This window comes from Solea solea, chromosome 17 (genome assembly GCF_958295425.1).
Source record: "Solea solea chromosome 17, fSolSol10.1, whole genome shotgun sequence".
Lineage (NCBI taxonomy): Eukaryota > Metazoa > Chordata > Actinopteri > Pleuronectiformes > Soleidae > Solea > Solea solea.
Window position 1 is genome coordinate 12,340,106 of NC_081150.1, and position 19,545 is coordinate 12,359,650.

The 19,545-nt window shown below is 40.3% G+C and overlaps 1 protein-coding gene across 1 annotated transcript in view; it reads right to left on the minus strand.

The window, feature by feature from the left end:
• adgb (androglobin) overlaps window positions 1-18,371 on the minus strand; it is a 30,031-nt gene extending 11,660 nt beyond the window's left edge. Inside the window, exons 1-22 of the mRNA XM_058612600.1 lie at window positions 18,235-18,371; window positions 17,765-17,954; window positions 17,530-17,622; window positions 15,911-15,982; window positions 15,509-15,685; window positions 13,469-13,608; window positions 12,367-12,453; window positions 10,988-11,142; window positions 9,436-9,512; window positions 8,655-8,829; window positions 8,154-8,247; window positions 7,637-7,784; window positions 5,186-5,231; window positions 4,134-4,245; window positions 3,902-3,965; window positions 3,677-3,781; window positions 3,404-3,512; window positions 3,095-3,233; window positions 2,148-2,262; window positions 1,694-1,861; window positions 1,074-1,212; window positions 727-858 (exon numbers count right to left, since the gene is read on the minus strand). Coding sequence (XP_058468583.1) covers window positions 727-858; window positions 1,074-1,212; window positions 1,694-1,861; window positions 2,148-2,262; window positions 3,095-3,233; window positions 3,404-3,512; window positions 3,677-3,781; window positions 3,902-3,965; window positions 4,134-4,245; window positions 5,186-5,231; window positions 7,637-7,784; window positions 8,154-8,247; window positions 8,655-8,829; window positions 9,436-9,512; window positions 10,988-11,142; window positions 12,367-12,453; window positions 13,469-13,608; window positions 15,509-15,685; window positions 15,911-15,982; window positions 17,530-17,622; window positions 17,765-17,954; window positions 18,235-18,305 — 2,608 coding nt within the window. The 5' untranslated portion in view covers window positions 18,306-18,371. The remainder of the gene's footprint in view (window positions 1-726; window positions 859-1,073; window positions 1,213-1,693; window positions 1,862-2,147; window positions 2,263-3,094; window positions 3,234-3,403; window positions 3,513-3,676; window positions 3,782-3,901; window positions 3,966-4,133; window positions 4,246-5,185; window positions 5,232-7,636; window positions 7,785-8,153; window positions 8,248-8,654; window positions 8,830-9,435; window positions 9,513-10,987; window positions 11,143-12,366; window positions 12,454-13,468; window positions 13,609-15,508; window positions 15,686-15,910; window positions 15,983-17,529; window positions 17,623-17,764; window positions 17,955-18,234) is intronic.
• Between the last annotated feature and the right edge of the window lie 1,174 nt (window positions 18,372-19,545).

Below are 19,545 nucleotides of genomic sequence, written 5' to 3' on the forward strand. Positions count from 1 at the left end.
ACTTGGCTTCAGGGCCCCAGCAAAAACACCTTTAGTGTAAAAATAATTACCATCCCCTCTTAAAAAGAGGTTGATATAAAATAATTCAACTCAAACTGAGGAAATTGTGTAAGTTGCCTATAACCTGCTCATGAATGTAACTGGCACTGAAACATTGAAAACATTATTCCAAAGGAAGATTTTTAAATAAATCTCAAACAAACTAAAACTAAAATGTGTCACTGTATTTATTATCTCATTCTTTACAACAATCTGTTCGATATGTTGCCTCGTCTTGTCTTCTTCATCTTTCACTTGCCGTTATTCAGATATTGATGCGGGAATGATGTGTCCTTATTTGTGTGAGATTCGTGTGTGTGTGTTTGTCTCCTCTGTGGCCACCCCTCATCTGTCAGGATGCATTAGTAACAATGGCAGTCTTATCAATACATATTTGTACCTCTGCTCTGAGGCTCAATATGTGCCATCAGGCTAAATCAAATGGTGAATGGAAGAAGCAGAATTTGTACTGTATTGTGTGTGTGTGTGTGTATAATTATAATCACCACATGAAACACAGGTATTGTGTTGCTCTATTCTTTTGGTTTTTCCCCCTCCAATTTAGTTCATTACACCTGCCTAATTATTACAAATGTGTCTGTCTTTTAAACAAGGCAGTGCACAAGAAATAGCTACAAGAGTGTCAGTACATTTTTTTGTTCGATATGTCAGTATGAATATATTTACCTGGTTTTGAAGCTGTCAGGATTTCTCGCACCAAGTGCCTTCTAAATCCAGCTTGGAGGATGGTGACTGCCTTGACCTCCACATCTGAAGGCTGCCTGTCTCTCCAGTTTTCAGGAAGCTTTGGCTCTGCATCTAAGTCACAGCAATGCAACAATGCGCAATGCAAACTATGAGATAATATAACAGATAGCTCCTATCCACTTGCAGTTGGACTGGGTGACAATTAAGACTAAATAGGTATCTAATGTGTCTCATTCTTTGAAGTTTTAAGTTGAATTACATGTGTTCGATGAACATACAAACATTTATGTTAATGTGAAATTTAAAAACAGACAAATGGCACCTACATGCAGGAGAACCTTTCTTGAAGCCACTGTTCAAGAGAGAAGGGTCAGCAGTGAGGGCCAGTAGAGCAAATCGCTCCTCTGCTGTAAGTTTCCTGCCCAGAGACTCACACAGCATGTGATAAACTGCAGAGTTAAATACCTAAAACACACACACACACACACACACACACACACACACACACACACACAAACAAACACACAAACACACACACACACACACACACACACACACACACAAGCATATTGAAAAAATATTATGAAATGTGGTCTAAAAAAAATGGCATTTCCAAACAGAAATAATCATCTAGAACAGTCTGTTAGAGCCATCTAAAATAATGCAAACCTGACCTGTCAGAACTAATTATTCTGCATGGTCACAGTATAGTATGATATTGTAATAACAATATGGCACTAATATTATATATAACTTAATATTATATATAGCGAGCTATAACGTTTTCTTGCATAGTAATTAAAAAGCTTGTTTAAATTGGGATTGGGATTTATCAATTTGGACATAGACTTCAGGCTTTATACACATGTCATTCATGTATCTGCTTGCATTATGTAGCAACTGTCAATTACCAAACTATGACCACACACCACTATAAGCAAGTTACCTTTTGGTGTTTCCATTTCCCCAGGGCAGTGTTGATGTTTTGGGCACAATGAGCTTCTTTTAGGGCTCTTCTGGCCAATGGCTGATTGTGCTCATCGCTAAAGGAAGTCACCACTCTGGTTAGGGCTTGCAAAATGGATAAAGCCTGCTCAGTAAAACGAGCACTCTCCTGTTAAAAGATTAGATCAAATGTATTTATGTAAATGGACATAAAGTAAAAGCACACACACAAATTAGACTGGTAGTTTCTCACATGCAATGTAACATTCAGGGAAACTAGGACAACAAGTACAAAAGCAGACAAACTGTTTGGAATATGTGAGAATAGTGCCTATCCCCATACGCTATGTTTTTAAATGTAATGAATTAATTAGTTATTTTCATAAACTAATCTAAAATTTCATCTTGAACACTGAATGAATTATTGTCAACAGATAAATATAGGTCCTGGTTACCTTGGTAAGCTGTGACATAACAGTTTCTTCATCCCCAAAAACAAAAGGTGTCTTGCTGCACAGGTGGACATGGTAGTCCAGCGCTGCCTTTGTGTGGAAGGACAACACATGGCGCCTGCAGAGGGGGGGGGGGGGGGGGTAGTATTATGAAAACAGGCATGCTATTTAGTGTTTACAGCTAAAATCAGTAGTTCTTGGTGTAAAGCTGTTTAAAAAGAAGAAGGAAAAAAACACTGCAATTTTTACACCAAAAGGGAGAAGAAAAATCTCTATAACATTAAAATATTAACATGGGAAAGAAAGTGTTTAAATAAAGAATAACACAGTGGGAACATAGTATTCCCATACAGTACACATACACATACATACAGTTGGGCTCACAGGAGCACAGAACGAGTGGGAGTGTTTAAAAATGATTGCAGCCTAACAGCATTATCAGCTATTATCTCTCAGAGAGTGTAACTATATGGCGTATGGGCACGATAAGCAGCGAGTGCGTATGTGATTATGGCTCAGTGGTAATTGCACTGCTGCATACCTGCACCTGACCCCAAAAACTAGGCCCTCTGCTTCTAGGCCAAGAAGCACCCATTAATAGAGACTAGGACAGTTGCTTTTTTACTGCTTTTTAGAGCATCTGAGGTAGACAGATACTTTCTGCTCACTTGATGGTGGCCTCAAGTGAATCTCAGTATAGCTGCATACATTTATAACAGTGAAATGGATAAAGTGGTATTTCTTAAAAAAAAAAAAAAATCATGCAGAGAGTGGAAGTAAGAATGCATGCATTTTACTGACATGGGTATTCCTTTTCATTCTGACTCAGTGTGTACACTAAGTGTGACTTTTAGCTTTAATCACTATTACTACGACTATAATGACGTATAAAAATGAAAACTTGATTTTGGAGGGTAGAGGGGTATAAGTAGTAATCAATGCTTTCCTACCCTGGAGGTAAACTAAGCATGGCAGCTTTGGAGGATGTGGTCTTGATGATGAGAACAGGTAGCTGAGAATGCACACTCTTCCAGGAGTGTGGCTGTGCTGTGAGAACTGCAGCCCTACACGCTGCTGATATTTCCTTTTCTGAGCAGTGTTGTCACGGGAAGTGGAGAGAAAAAAAAAAGTGTTACTGGTCACACATGATAATCAAATATCAAAACAGTTCTATGAATATTTACAAAAGATAAGATGAGGATATGGTTTGTGCATACTAAAATTAAAAATTAGATTTCTGTGTGTGCAGAAAATCTTACTCTCTTCGGCCGCATCTCCCCAGACAAGCAGAACTGAGAAGCTTATGAGGATCTGGGAAGGCTGCATGCTGTCCAAACACAGGTAATAAGTGCCTCTCACCTCTGGACACTTGGACAAAAACACAAATAAACAGTAAGAATATAGTATGTAGAGAGAGGAACCAGAAAGCCATAGGGAGAAGTGGTGGATAAAAGGTAACTTAGTATTTAAAGAGAGGAAGAGATAAGAATTGTGTGCAAGGAGTGCGTGTATTTGTGTGTTAATGTGTATACTTCAGTGTTTGCAACAGCAGATATCACATGGAGCGATCCAACGCTAAGAGAGTGGGTAGACGATCCTGTGCTGCTGCTACTTGCTGCAGTTTTGGACATGGTGCTCTGCAGACAACAGCTACGTTAATAGCAATATTAACTCAATACATACAATGCTGTGATAAAATAGATGCATAATTCAGAAAAAATATCCATCAGCAGGTCATTTTGTGATGCAAACTGTACCTTAAAATGAGATTTATGGCTGTGATGTGGGTAGATTTGTGGTTTATGGAACACCACCAGAGTCCTTCAATGCAAACAGAAATAAATTCCACTTATATATGTGCATGTTTAAGTCACCTCAACCATTCTATTTGACTGTTTTGTTGTTCTTTTTAGGGGCAAAGTGTGTTTGCAGTGCGTAATAAAAACATGTTTACGTCTGTGTGTGTGTGTGTGTGTGTGTGTGTCTCACTGAAAGCATTTAGCGAAGTCATCCAGCTCTACCCAGGTCTTCTGTAATAAAGGTTCAACAGGAACTGACGTTTCCTCAGTGACAGGCTCCACTGTTGCAGATTTCTGCCCATCTAGAGTTGAATAATAAATATACAATCATTCAGTATTGGTAATAGAAATGTGCATCAAGTCAATAAAAGGAAAAACATGCCTTTATTAAGTAGGAGCATCCGATTCAAATGCTTCTTGTCATTACAAAATGGATACAGAAATCCGCCTGTGAAATCCTCCATTTTAAAATGCTTCGAGTAACAAAATGCCTTTTCCTCTTGTGACTCACTGCATGTTATCCTAGACTCAAATTATTATCTTAAACACAGTGAGTGGAATTGGCCACACTCCCACGTAATGGCATAGTGTAAGCGCACATGCACATCCAAACTCCCACTCACCGACTCCCACCAGCTCGATGCATGCAGAGCAAAGTCATAGACATATGCACATAGACACTCACTCCACCCAAAAAAAACACACACACACACACACACACAAGCTCACATACATATATATACACACAATTGCTCTGCCCCCGAGCTGGACTCAAAGTGAGACTCTGATTACAAAGCTGAGGCAGAAAGGGCCAGAGTCTCTGCTGCTGAGCAATGGTGGTCTGCTCACTCAAACTGCAGGTGTTACTAAGCAACTAAATGGGAGCACAGAGAAGGCAGGGAATTGGCCGGTTGTCATAAGGCATAATTTCAATCCCATCATCTTCAAAGTGTCTTGGCCAACTGATAGAGTCATGGAGAAAAACATCAAGGGAGTGGAGGAGAAAGATGCAAATTCCTCTAAACACATTAATTGGACTATGCTGTGCAGATGCTGCTCAAGTCAACCAATAATGCAGACCTTCCCTACATTCATCATTTCCAAAAAAGCAAAATTAATTAGCATCTTCCACTTGTGGTAAAAAATTTGACCTCAGGTAAAAGTAATCTTGTGTGGAGATATGACACACATTCATTTCAGTATAAATGAGGCGAGCAGCATTGCAAAGGAACAGCTTTTTACCACTGGAGATGTCATCATCGTCCTTCTTCCTGTCCTCTGCAGTAACCTAGGGGGACAGAGAGAGAGGAAAAGAGAAAGGCATGAAAAGTGAGGTACTGAGTTACTCTGCCAGAGATATGCCTCTCCCCCCAGTGATTCCACGCCAGCTGTGGTGTTACGCCATTTTTGCTGAACAGCAAAGGACAAGAGGTACGGTTTAATGTGACAAGGGCTGCTCCTCCTCTGCTGAAACCACGACCAAGGAATACCAGCTCTGAATTGCTTCCACTAAGGATGAGAGATGAGGAGGTGTTATGTTGTTTGGCACGTTATTTAAAACACTCAGCTCTGATTCCATGCCTGTCTGCTCAGCACAATCAAGAAATATAGCTAATAATGAGTCATTATCACACATACTTCTGTATGAGTGTGGCTGGACATTAATTACAAGAAACTTGGTAAACCTATATCACAAGCTACACTTTTTTCTTAACAATGCTTCCCTAAGGAAATATTATGATGAATATCAAATAGTTAACTAAGCTCTGAATAAGAATGATGGTTTTGTGCTGTGTAACTTCAAAGCAAACCCTGCCAAGGCTCTCCAATGAGTCAGTGTTTGTGTGTGTGTGTCTGTGAGTCACCACTTATTTGAATAAGTTCTCAGAGACCCAGACGGAAAGAGGCATTGTGATGAGGAGGCACACTTGACCTCCTCACCACCAGTACAGCATCACTTTCGTTCAGCAGAAATGTATGTGTGTGTGTGTGTGTGTGTGTGCGCGTGTGCCCTGTATGGGATCACAAGAGAGCAGAAAAGTTAGTTATCTCTTCAGCATCCACAACATGCTTTTCTACACTCAGAAGACACACGGTAGGTTTTAAGCCGCTGCTTTTCAGAGGAAGCATTGTTTTCTTCTGTTCAGTCATGAGATGATGGGTGGACGAGCACCGTTTTTTGAAAACCACACTATGGGGCTACCACAATGGCTGAAATCTGTGTTGTAATTCCCTCTTTTTTGCCATCTTGTCAGTACTGTAATTTGGCTTTCTTTAATTATAAGCATTTTTACTGCACCTATTTCTCTTCATGTGTTCCTCTGCAGCCAAGTCCAGAAAAAAACCATAACAGAGGCTTTATTTAACAGAAGCAGAGTTAAGTCTTTGCTCTTCAAATGACTCTCCTTATTGAATATTTTATGTGTATCCCCGTTCATGCAAGGAAAAACAAGGTTTTTGTGTCCTTTCTCAATTCAAAGGCACAAGACAAGCCATTGATCTCACAGCCTAAACTGAACTTAAGGGAAATGTGGTTCTCTAGCATAAGTGAAGGGGCTTTAGTGAATTACCACATTCCAAGCATATTAGAGCTAAAACTGCACACATGCTCAAGGATCCAACACTTTAACTCACATTGAGCGAGTTGATTGTGGATGGTATTAGCGAGATCATGTGACACTACCTTTTTTTTCCCCATTTCTATGAACTAGACAAGTCTGTTTGCCAGCACTGAATGAAACAGAGGGAGGGCTAAAGACCAAGAAAAGACTCCCACTCACTTGATGAACCATCCCCTCAACACATTATAAACTCCATGTGCATCGTGATAAAACCTGTACGGTTAAATTGTGACGCACTTATACAAACCGGTCGTCAATGTGCGCACATCAAATCAGCATGCTCATATCGCCCCAGCCTAACCACTCTATAACTGGTCACACTTACACAAGAGAGCGATTAATATGAACTCTATTTTTTCACTGTAAGCCAGGGATGAAGTGTAATAATGAACCCCCCTGGAGATGCAGACACTGATGGCTCACCATCTAATTGCACTTCTTTTTTCATCAGAGCAGCAACCGACCTCTCTCTCTCTGTACAAAACCCAAACGTCCTGTTCAACACCAACACACACCAGAGATTCTCTTTTCCCATATCTCCATCTCTTGTTCTGCTTTCATCTCTCCCTCTCCAACTGTCACGTTCTTCCCTTTTTTTCAGTGCCTCTCTTTTCTGATTTGCCACAGTTGCTCCATAAACTCCCTTCAGTCCACTCTCTTTGCTTCTATCCTTGTCTCTGTCTTTCCACTGCTGCTCTGAACCCCAGCCCCCCCCTCCCCCATCCCCCATCTCCCCCTCCATCACTGGTTTTCTCTTTAGTGCAGATGTGCCCCTGGTCAGTGGCAGCCTGGCTGCGAAACAACAGAAGTGACTTTGAGACTGGGGGATGGCAGCCTTGTTTTCAGTAACACACAGAGCCTTCAACTGCTTACTTGCTGGGCAGTACAAGTGATGGGAGTAGGGTGAAAAAAAAAAAAGCATCTTAGACAAATGTTACAGTGAATTCACATATCTTAAAAGCTATTAAACAAATAGTTTGAGTTAACCACAATTAATTATGGTTAAAAATTGCTCTGTAATATGTTAACCACACTCACACTAGATGTATAAATCAACCTTAATTCTATGTACCTTTATTTCATCAGTGCCGTTTGTAGTCTCGTTGAGGGGTTCAGCTGCGGCAGGCTCCTGGCCTTGTCGGCAATCAGTCTCCTCTTTCTCAGTGATGGACACCAGAGGGGATCCGTTGGAACGCTTCTGAGCACTCTGTTTGGCCTCGCTGATACACAAAGACACATATTCATGCCATGCACGCATACAGAACATGCATCACACTGTATCATCATCATCATCATGCCACACATGCACCTCATCTCATGGTAGAATCCTTTAAGCAATAATGCTATATCACCTACAGATGAGTCATGCGTGCCACATCACAGACATCAAATGACACCAGAGCAGCATTTCAACTAAAACGCTGCTCTGAACTGCCATGTATGTCATTGCCCTGTGGAAGGCAGAAAAGGAGAGATTGTTTCCTCCACAGGCAGCTCAGAGTACGGGTTACTTAATGGCAAAATGAGCAGTAGAATAGAAAGGCAGGTTTGTTTAATTCCTCAGTTTTACATCATCTCAGTGTACACACAGCTCTGGGATCAAGCCAACGCTGCTCCTGATGCAGTAGGAGAGAAAAGGGCTGGCAACCTCAATGAACCGCTCTGGTTTTGACAAAGGAAGCTCTGCAAAAGGAGAAAAGGAAAAAAAAAATCCTCATCCATCATGCCAGCAATGCTTTTTCACACTCTCACTCATTTTACTGCATTTTCTGTTTTGCACTCAGAGATCAGCTGATGTCAGATATGCCTGAACCAGCAGCTATTTACAGTACAGTATTGTACCTATTCACCCTCTTTTTTTTCATTTCTGCATATGCTACTGTTTGCTTTCTGCACTGTGGATTCCAAAATCCCCTGCATTAGCACTCACTTTCCTTCCTAGTCATATTTATTTATGACATTCGCCTACACGCCATCACATAATTTGTACTGTGTGTTTGATTTTCTCCCCTGCATCCACCTCCTGGTTTCCCCTTCCTCGCCTTTTTCTCTAAAAATTAGTCCATGTTCTTTCTGTGTCTCTCACTCACTCCGTGGTTCATCAGTGATCACAGTCTCCTTGCGCTGGCGAATGAGTTTCCATTGTGGCACAGGTGGAGGTTGCGGTGGTGCCTCCAGCTGACATGATCGGGTTCTGGTCAACAAGGCAATGTGGCTGTAGAGCAATGAGAGACCATACTGTCGCAGAACCTCTGAGGAATTGGCCTATGATCCAGCAAATAGACAGAAGCACAGAAATAAATGCACATACAGTAAGGGTAAGTAAAATCAAGGTTGACCATGCTCAGTGTGGAGGTCTTAATCTCACCAGCAACAGTAGAGAAATCCTGGAAACTGTCCATCAATTAGGTTTAGCATTGGTGTAAATAATAAATAAAGTGAAGCCTGTTGAGGCAAAGCATCCAAATAGAACACAACATGCCCCCAGATCACAAGCATTGTTGTGTTTCAACTTTACCACCCACTGCTATGGCTTCAGTACATTTCCACATTGTTGTGTTAAATAACAGATGTGCTGAAAGCACTAGATATTTTAAGTATCTAAGTAGACCTATAGTGATTCAACTCTATGTACAATGTGCGGTATGTAAATATATGTAAAAATATTCATGTTAATTATTTCCTCAGTTCCCTTCAGGTCATCACAGAAATTACAATTTTAACTGCTTAAGTTAATGATAAGATGTATGATGTATCCTTGTCAGATGTAACTGCAATGCATGTTTTTCATGGAGGCAAATGTTTCATATTAAAGGAAAAAAGTGTGCACATTGTGTCATTTAAGACAAGAGGACTGGTGGAAAGACACACCATATAGCCAAACCCAAAGGAACTGTCCCGTGGCTGAAAAGGGTAGTAGCTGGCACACACCACAACCTCCATGGCACCTGAGAAACACACACATAAAGTCATCTAATTATTAAAATCATATGTTAACCCAATAGGTACATGCAAAATCACCATAACCATATAGCGAGAACATCTCTGATTACACATATTGAAACTTAAAGACATCTACCAAACACAAAAAAGTTGAATGTTGAAATCAACATTAACTGAATCCATTTACTCCTCCTTCTTAAAAGGTAGACATAAACAGAAAGAGCACCTGGGTTATCTATAGATGGCCCTGCCTCCCATAGTGCATTCTGCGGTATAATGTAAAAGAGACACGTGGGCCAGGAGACACGGAAAATCAATTTAAAAGACCTTGGTGAAGAAAGATGCATGACACACGGTCAGACTAATATAAAAAGAAGAGAATTGGTTCTCACACGGTATAGTGATCTGTGCATTTCAATAAATCCATTTCAATGGCATATATTTTCAGTGATTGAATGTGTGTGTAAGCACTGTGCAATGCATTTCTTAAAAAAAGATGAATGCTTTGTGGAGTAGTACCACTTTGTGCATGCATGCCAATAAATTATGTTGACGTAATGGATGAAGCAGCACAAGATGATTGAGTCCAGAAGAAGGCAGCAATGCAACAAAACACATTGTCAGTGAAGATGAAGAAGGCAGAAGGAGGAATATGGAATGACATTTCATTTATACTGCAGCATTTTCATAACAAAATGTCATATTGTGGTTCTGGGTGTTTTGACACAAATTACAGTATTACACAAAAAGCAATTTTCTTTCCGTATCATTTCCTTAACCTTAAATTGCAAAATTCCGATGACCTTGAAAGTCCTCTCTGGCCTCAGGGAACACCAAATAATTCACCCTGCTCCTTCTGCTTGTTTATTTATAGTCCACATACACACATTAACCCTTCCTGCACTTCATAATACATGAGCTTAGGAAAACAGGAAGTGATGCCTCAGATGACAGGAAAGAGGCAGCTGGGCTCTGCCTCGCTGATGACAGAGCTCAGACATTGTGTATTTTAGGACATTACTTGACGGTAAATTATGTTGCAGAGTCGTTCCTGTTCTAAAGTAAACAGCATCTGCAATGAATACTATAAATGTGGTTTTAGGCTTATTATAATTTTTCAAAAATGAAATCATTGATAAATGTGAGTTTGTGTCAAACAATGAAATATTCATTGTCATTCTCCATGCCGGTTGAATTATGGATGCAGAGGGAGCAAAACAGAGATTGTACCCTGTATATTTGTATTCATATATAACTAAATAGTATCTTATAGATGCATAGACACACACAGAATATACACAGATGTAAATGTATTAATAAACAAATTAAAAAGCAATAGACATAAACTGTGCATACAGAAGATCACAATCTAATAGATGATTGATTCACCTGACTCACTCAATTACATGCAGAGGCAGAGTATGTAATTGACATGCATGTTCGCAGATGTGTTTGTGTGTGCCAAAGATGGACTCTTTACTTTTCTCTTGCTCAGGATACTGGCTCTTGCTGGAATCTCTCCCTGAGGCTGGATCTTCAGTCTGCGGCATTGTCTCAGGCAAACTCGTATCCAGGTGTGTAAATATGGGAACGGTGTCTTGTAAGAAATCCCAGATTTTTCCAAGATCTGCAGCCCTGCGAGGCAGTCAAAGCGGATACAATTGGTTATGGGTTATGGTTTGTTAACTTAACACTTAAATTAGCTTTATTGTTCATTTATATTAACTTGTCTTGTGCAAAAATTCAAGGGTATGTTGTATAAGCAGAGAAGCAGCGATGTCAAGCGCTCATGCCTACTGTTAAGCTTAAAACACTTGCAACACCATGACAATGGAAAACCCTTGCATTCGTAATGCCTGCATTGTCTCGAGCAATCTCCTGCTTCTCTTCATGTTATCACAACCTTAAGATGACATTTCCAGTGATACAAACAAAATGTTTTCAAAACCAAGTGTGAAGCTGAAGCACAAAGAGTATCTCGCAGTTGTCTCTTTGCAGTCTTTGCCACCTCGACACATTCAGTTACACTGTGCAGCTGTCTGAGGTTCGTGTACCAGACACAGTGGGCGTCATCATCACATATGATTAGTAAGTGAAAGGTAGAGTCACATGGCCCTGTGTGAAAGACATCACTTTATCATTTAAAAGGAAGCATGCATGATTTAAGCCTGAGGGGACATGTGAGGACGTGTAAATCTGTGATAAAAAAAAATTCGAATTGTGGTTTGTGCAATGGAAGTGTTGATTACCAAAACCGCAAAAATCTAGATAGAACTTTATTTCTTTTCTTCATGCCTGCTTTGTTTTTGATTCTAAATGTCAGTCAGGAGACTGAACATCCACTGTTTTTTATAGGTATATATTTATTTCTTTTTGTTATTTCAGTAGTAGATGATGTAAATAAAACCTGCAGTATGAATGTGTTCATGGGTATGTGCACATGGAACTACATGCCCATGTATCACAAATTAATCTGGAACATAAACACAGTCACGCTTGACGTCTGTCTGTATGTACGTGTTGATAGATTCCCCCAGGCGACTCACTGACAGCAGCTAACCTGCTGAGCTACAGAGAATACGATTCAGCATTTCCACTGCAAGGTATTGTTGCCCCATTAAAGTTCCATCACTGACAAGCTGGGATTCTCCACTGCATGGCGCCACCCCTCCCCCCTTTTATTATATATTATGCACTATATCTCCTTGTTTCCATTTTAGGCCTTAGTCATTTTCTCCCAAAGCGTGGCTTCCCATGCTGCTGCAGACAAATAGACTCCAGCTCACTTTTTTCTTCTTTATGACGGAGAAATTAAATGTAAACTGAGACCAGAGTAGAGTGGACTGATGAGAATCTTACTTTACAGGCCTGATTTCTGGGATCCAGCCGGTGAGGGTGTGGATAAAAGTGAAGTCACCCATCTCTCCACAGCTGTCTGACACTGCACTGAAAAAAATAAAATAAAAAAAAGATCAGAAAACTACTACAACAACTGCAACAGTTTGCGGAATATTTTTAAAGCTTTCTATCTAATTGAGGGAAGTGTGAGTTTATTATTTGCAGCTGGCTTTTAGTGGAAACAGTTGGCTGCAGCTGCTTTTATTGGTCCTCTTGGGGACCTGTGGCTAACCCGTGCAGTCCACAGTCATGACACCTGAGGAAGTGAACTCAACACAACTTGACTGGTAATGTCACAAGGCATAACCACTAAAGATATATTTAAGCTTTTTATTAAAAAGAGTGAAGCTTTCTAAAAAAAAGACCCAGCAAGCACCTGGGCAAAGTTAGGTCTTAGTTCGCTACAAAGAACTTTTACAATGGATTATGAATCATTGATGAAGAGAGAGGCTCCCGTGTTTCCTGTCGTGGATGAAACATTAATGCTTTGACTTGCTTCGAACACTGAAACAGTCACCTTTAAACACGCCGTGTTGCCCCATCACAGAAATGCACACCGTCTGTCAGTCACTAAAGTCGATAAGGTCAGGTGAAGGTTGTGCCAAGTCAGCGAAATACACACCGTCGTGTGTGTACAGTATGTGAGCTTGAATGTGTAGTTACTTTGAATTAGAAATGTATTCTAAATTACTAGACGATAGGGGAAAAGTTGCAATGCATAGAACATTTCAGCATTAAATATTTTGTATCTTTTGAAACACAGTGATTTTACATTTATTTAAATAACCTCCATTAACGTCTTTGATAAAGCTACAGCTAGGTTATGTTAAAAATCAGAAGGCACAGACATACTTTTGTTCCCCGCAAATGTGGGGACACAAACTGAAACAAAGAATATGAAATCAGACAAAAGTACTATTTTATTGTGTAATGAATTTGAACAAAAATGTACTACAGCCATGCTGTATAACAGGCGTGTAGTTGGATTAGGGTTAAGTCGGCTCTTTAACCCTCTTAGTGATTTCCTAACTCTGCTTAGAGAAAGTACTGTGTAGTAACTTACTTTGTGTTGGCCACTTTAATGAGAGCCTTAGCCAATAACATCGGCCACAGCTCTGTCTGACAGGTGGAGGCAGGGAGGAGGAGGTTATTTTCTTCATCAAATGGCATGTAGTCATCGACTATTATCTTCCTCCAACAACCCTGAAAGAATATAAGACAGGAACAGCAAGTGAGTTTCTTTGGGGAGAATAACTGATGCATCAAAGGAATTGTGGTTGGAAGAAAGACAATAACTATTCAAACTAGTTATCAAATGTTATGCAGACTCTAATCTGACATTTTTTGGAAAAAATGTTTATTTACTCTCCTACTGAAACTTTGATCACTCTTCTGGCCATGTGGTACATAGCTGTGAACTGGCTGCAGCTGGCTACAATATTCATACAAGTGTACCACATCCATTAACACCACCTTTTTTCACATGTATTCATGCACTGTTCATCCACTTTAAGGACATGTGAGAAAGCAGGAGCTTGTCTGAAGTTTCAGTTCTTTGACTTAACGATCCATTGGGGTTGGAAACCAACTGCATTTAAAAGAAACAGCAGTCTAACACATCTACTGCTACAGTAATAGGAAATAATATACATGTCCCATTTTCAAGTCTGCTAAAAGTGTGCCACTGATCATCAGAATAAGCAACGCAAGGAATTTTACTCTTGAAATAGTATGAACCTCATCACAAACTCTCATATATATGGATTATACGGTATTATGTATTATATTCCATGTTTCTACTGGCATTAGCCTCATGCAATAATGCTGTGCTGTCAGAGAATGTTACATGCTGGCTGTGGTGTCACAGACTGGTTACTGGACGTCTAGATGAGTTTCACACTGACGGAGGAAGATGCAGCGAAAGCAGGTGATAATCTGACTGACTGTTCACAGCTGCGTCTCCATTTTCTAGGAGAGCAGCATGCACACTCCCTTTCTTGCTCCCTCTTCCACTTTCTTGTCAAACCATCGCCCCGAGGAAAGGCTTGATGTGTTCGCAGATGGTGGTAAAACACGGTGCAGAAGGGCATGTTGGAGGAGAAACCAAGAAAAAAGAAGAATGCAGAGATGGTCAGTTGTAGGATGATACAAACAGGGGCACAAAATGAGAATGTATGCATATTAACAGTGGCTAGAAGAAGGCAATAGTGAAGAAAAAAGAAGTGATGAAGAACAATTAAGGATCAGATAAGCTGCGGAGAAATGGAGAAGCCTATGAGTGAAACAGGAGAGGAAACGAGAACGTAAGTTGGGGGCTGGGTGCTTAACGCCATCTCAACAACCATCTGTTAGTGTGCTCCGGTTGGCACGGGGACTGCTGCCTACAACTGTGTCATGCTTGTTTGTCAAGGCAAGAGTCATGGTGTGACAGAACACCATCAATTTTAGCTGTGTCTATTTTTACTGTTTAGCTGACCCAAATTGTGGTGCAAAAGGAAGTTCACTTTCAGGGAGATGTAGTGTCCACGACCTAGAGTGGCAAACACTCGCTCTAATACTCGTATGCCAGTAACTGTAAGCTTTATCCAAAAGCAGTCAGGGCCTTCATTTGGAGCCAAACATTTCTTGAACTTAATAAGTGATATGGATGTCACTGCAATGAACTTAGCCCTTCAAGGGTTGTGCCTGCTGTCATGGATTTAGTGGGCATCAATATCTAACTTGAGCCCCGCTCTCTGGGAAGCAGCTCACTCTTGCTAAGCCATATCTATTCATCAGGCACTGGATGAAGCCAGGCCACTTTTGGCACAGCAGTGAGACTGATTGATTTGAGCTCCGAGTGAATCAGGCTTTCTCATTCCTTACCCCTGCAACTCTCAGTCCATCCCCATTACACTTTGATCTACTGGATCCCATGAAGGCTGCTGCACAATGCAACGCAAGTACTGTATATGTCATAAATTGCCTCAAGTGAGCCACTAGAAGAGAAGTGTGATGAACAAAGAGGCATTGTGACACAACCATTTCCTCTGTAAGATGCAAGATTTCCTTATTAGGCTCAGGTGATCGTGTGTGAATGTGTGTTTGCATGCGTCAGAATTACCATCCAGTAGAGCTTGACCAAGTATTTCCCATAGTTGTTGTAGAGTGGTACGTGACCTTTCGCCACCTTACACAGCGCGTAGATGTGCTCCCAAGGTTTCAAACCGTCTTGTTCTGTCGATGTACTGCTATGCAGCGTCCACACAATACAGATTTCACTGATGATCCACCTCATCAGCTTGATCAACGACGGAGGAAAAGAAGGGGAGGAAGTAAATCACGCGTCAATTCTCTGATCTGTCATTCCCAAAATCAATAGGGCAATACAATACTGCAGTCTAGTTCATTTCTGCCACTCAAATATCACACTGTCTGACATCTGAATTACACTGTCAATGTATTGGCCTATTCTGTTCTGTCCAGTCAAATCAGTGATCATTCATTAGAGACGTAGAGAACTAACCTCACTGCAAATGAGATGATGGTTTGGGGAGATAAGGTTGAATGTCGTTTGATTTTCAACGATGACGGGTTGCTAAAAAAAACAAAAAAAAAAAACACAGACTGATGCATTTACTTGAGAACAAAATAAAATGTGTACATATCAGAATTGAAATACATTCTAAATCAGACATGAACGTGTGACCGATTTAATGCTGTCCTACTCCACCAAATGGTCCAACCCTGCCCAGACTGTGATTAAATTTTCACCACCAAGTTAATAGGCTGTATCATGTTATTAATTTGAATATGAATTAATGGGTCAGGTGATGGCGAGAGATCAGCTATGGGTCATAAGAGGCCGTGTTTTCCTTCCATCGTTAAATAAGCGTGAGCCAAACTCCACCAGGTTTGGAAATGCAGACCGGAAAAGACCGGTTCAGAGGAAGTGCCACAGAGGAGCTGTTGCCTACATTTGCACAGCTGATTGCTTTTATGATTAGCCTGTGTTCATCTTGTACAAAATTAATAAAAGGCTTTTGACATATTGAGTGAAAGTCAGCGCATGACCTGGCAAGGACTAACTCATAGAGCAGGAAGCTTCCGGTAATTGCTAAACAGTGCACAGTGCGAGAGGGGTAACAGAAAAGTGGAGTGATGCAATTAAAATTTCCCTGGAGGTAACTGGAGAGCAGATTTACTTAACTACATTTCAGACTGTGGCAAAAAAAAATTGCACTTTATTAACATAGCTGCAACAATCAGATAGATTTGTTTTAATTAACCAGTCAGTTAAGCTAATTAGTAGTTTTTGCCTTGTCTTTTAGTTATTAAAAGACAAGGCAGACTTGTAATACCTTAGTCTACAAAACAGGTAGAGGAGGCATAGACTCTCCTAAACCTGATTTTTTTTGTCTGAACAATCCTAGAATCCCACTTTTATTCAACAAACACTGAAAGATAGCAGCTGTGTTTTAAAAGAAATTATGCAACATGAATGAACAATAAAAGTACAATAAATCAGTTTCATATTAACTGAAACTAAATCATAATATTAGTGTTTTCATGCATGAGACATACAGTACAGTATGCTGCTCTATTTATTATTGTTTCTTTCACATTGAGCTGCCAGATAAAACAAGACATATGCACAGTGCTGAACACATTTATTAGACCACCAATATTTTGGAAATCTTTCAAAAACTTGTAAATGTTATTTCATTTTCATTTCACTACTCATTTGGCAAATAAACTGAATTTACCTTTTTATACCCAAATTAGAGTCGGCTCACTAGGCTTAACATTCAACAACTAAAACATAGATTTCTGTTCAGGAATGGAAGTAAATAACTATAATTTGACATCTTACTCAAGAAATTATAACGCGCTCTAATATTTTGCCTGTTTTTTTTGCATAACAATAATTATTATATTTTAGCATTAAACATACCGTTTCAGTTAAAGAGTGTCTACATACTGGTGTATTAACCATTACAGAAACATAAAAAAATGATTTTTGATGATTAGCAATGCTGTTAATTTAGGGCAGCTGTGGCTTTGTTTGGAGTGCCAATACATTTGTTAATCACTGCATATATATAATATACTGCATATAATATAATACATTAGTGGTAAAGTTACCTTATCGACAATGAACTCTGAAGGACGTTTCCAGGAGTGGACTTTTAAAGATGGAGGCAGAGACATTTTTCCCTCAGGATCTTCAAAAAAAGGCTAAAGACACAAATAACCATATAAAGTTAATGGGGTGTGTTTGTTTTTTAAAAGAAAGGCACAGATAACATATGAACAAAATGAATTCCATTGCAATCAAATGCTCTAATTGAATTTCAAATGCTTTCTAGTCAAGATTTACAGAATTGGGACTCTTGCTTGTCTTTGCATCTTCAGCTCCTTTACTGGAGTCCCATTTCTCCTTGTTGACTTCTGCATCGTTCCACTCAGGCCAAATGAGGAATTTGCTCCTCCAAACACCACTTCCTCCTCCTCTTCCTCCTCCTCTTCCTCCCAGACTCTCAGAGGAAGTAGCAACAAGGGACGCTGCTCTGAAATAATGAAACAAAGACATTTAGTACTGTTGTCCTTGGCTTCCCTTTTTTGTCTAGATACAGCAAACACTCGCCAAACAAACCCCTTGGTTACTCTCTCAAAGTCAGCGTTATATTTGTCATGTAGTCTGTTGTTGTTGTTACCTAAATCATTTCTTAATCGGTTATCCAGCATGTCGGCAAGCTACTTTATTTTGAAGGTAAGCTAACGCTAGTGCTAACCACAGCTGCCCCTAATTAACGCTAATTAACAACGTTGAATTAAACCCAAACTCACGCTGCGTGTTTGCCGGACAAAGACACTCTGCTGCAGGAGGACTCCCTTTTCTTTGACTGTGTCTTGGACATAGTAAGTGGTGTGACAAATGTGGATAAAGGAAGCGAACAAGTCAGGCACGACACCCTCGCGTCTGTTTGTCAAGGTCTCTGCCTCTCAAAGTTTGCGCGTTGCTAAGCAACGGAGCTCTAAGGTCTTGCCGGGCTCTGGGGCTGTGGCATCACTTGTTACTATAGTGAGGGTTGGGAACACAATTTCTATCTATCATTCAAAAATGGTTTCAATGCTATTTATGAACTCATGCGTCTCACAGTGTCTCTCCATATCTTTGTCTCAGCGTCTAGTTTATTTGCTACAATGGCCTTTTTCTAGGTAGGGAAGGTTGATTTCAGTGACTTTGAATGCACCATGTTTGTTCAGCATTTCAGCAAGTGTTGATCTAGTGAGACTTTCTCTAACAACCTCCTCTAGGGTTTACAGGGAATGGTGCAAAAAGAGAAAATATCCAGTGAGCAGCAGTTCTTTGTGAAAATGCCTCATCAGTGCCACAGGTCAGAGGATAATTGCCATACTGGTTTAAAATGATGGAAAGGATGGAAACAAAGACTTGCAACCGAAACTCAAATAAAAGTGGTTATTTGAGTTTCTTAAGGTAATAGACCATCGCTGAATGCACAGCATATTGAACTTTAAATCTGATGGGATACAGTAGCAAAAGGCCACTACATACACCCTCTTTTTTAGTTGGTCCTGTGTTTCTAATAAAGTGGCTGGTGAGTGCACATTTAAAGCCAGTACAACACCACTACAGCATTGCACAGCTGAAATTAACACCTTTTCCTGAACTATATTGGATAAGATCATCCCAAAAAAATGCCACTTCCTGAATGTCATCATTGTACTGGCTCAGGTCTGTCACCATGTGATGCACATGGGGCTCACAGAAAGGCAGCATTGTACTGAGAAACGCTCCAAGAATAAGCATATCCATGCGCTTTCAAGGTTTAAACCCAGCGTGAAATGCATAGTGAAATGTATGCCCATGTTGGCACTGACTCCAGAGCTGCTGTTAAGGCCCACACACAAAACAACTGGCATAGTGCGCTTGCATTTTTTTTTTTTGCTCTGGTAACAATTAGGTGTGTGAAAGAGCACGAGCTGCAGTGTTGAAAGCATAATGTCTGATGACTGTCACACTGTTTCTTAGAGTGGAGTCAGATGGTCTTTCCCTTTCTCTCCCCTCAGCGTGAGTCCTGCCTTACACAGCTTTCTCCATTGTGCAGAATGTCTTCGAGTGGCACTCATCCCCAT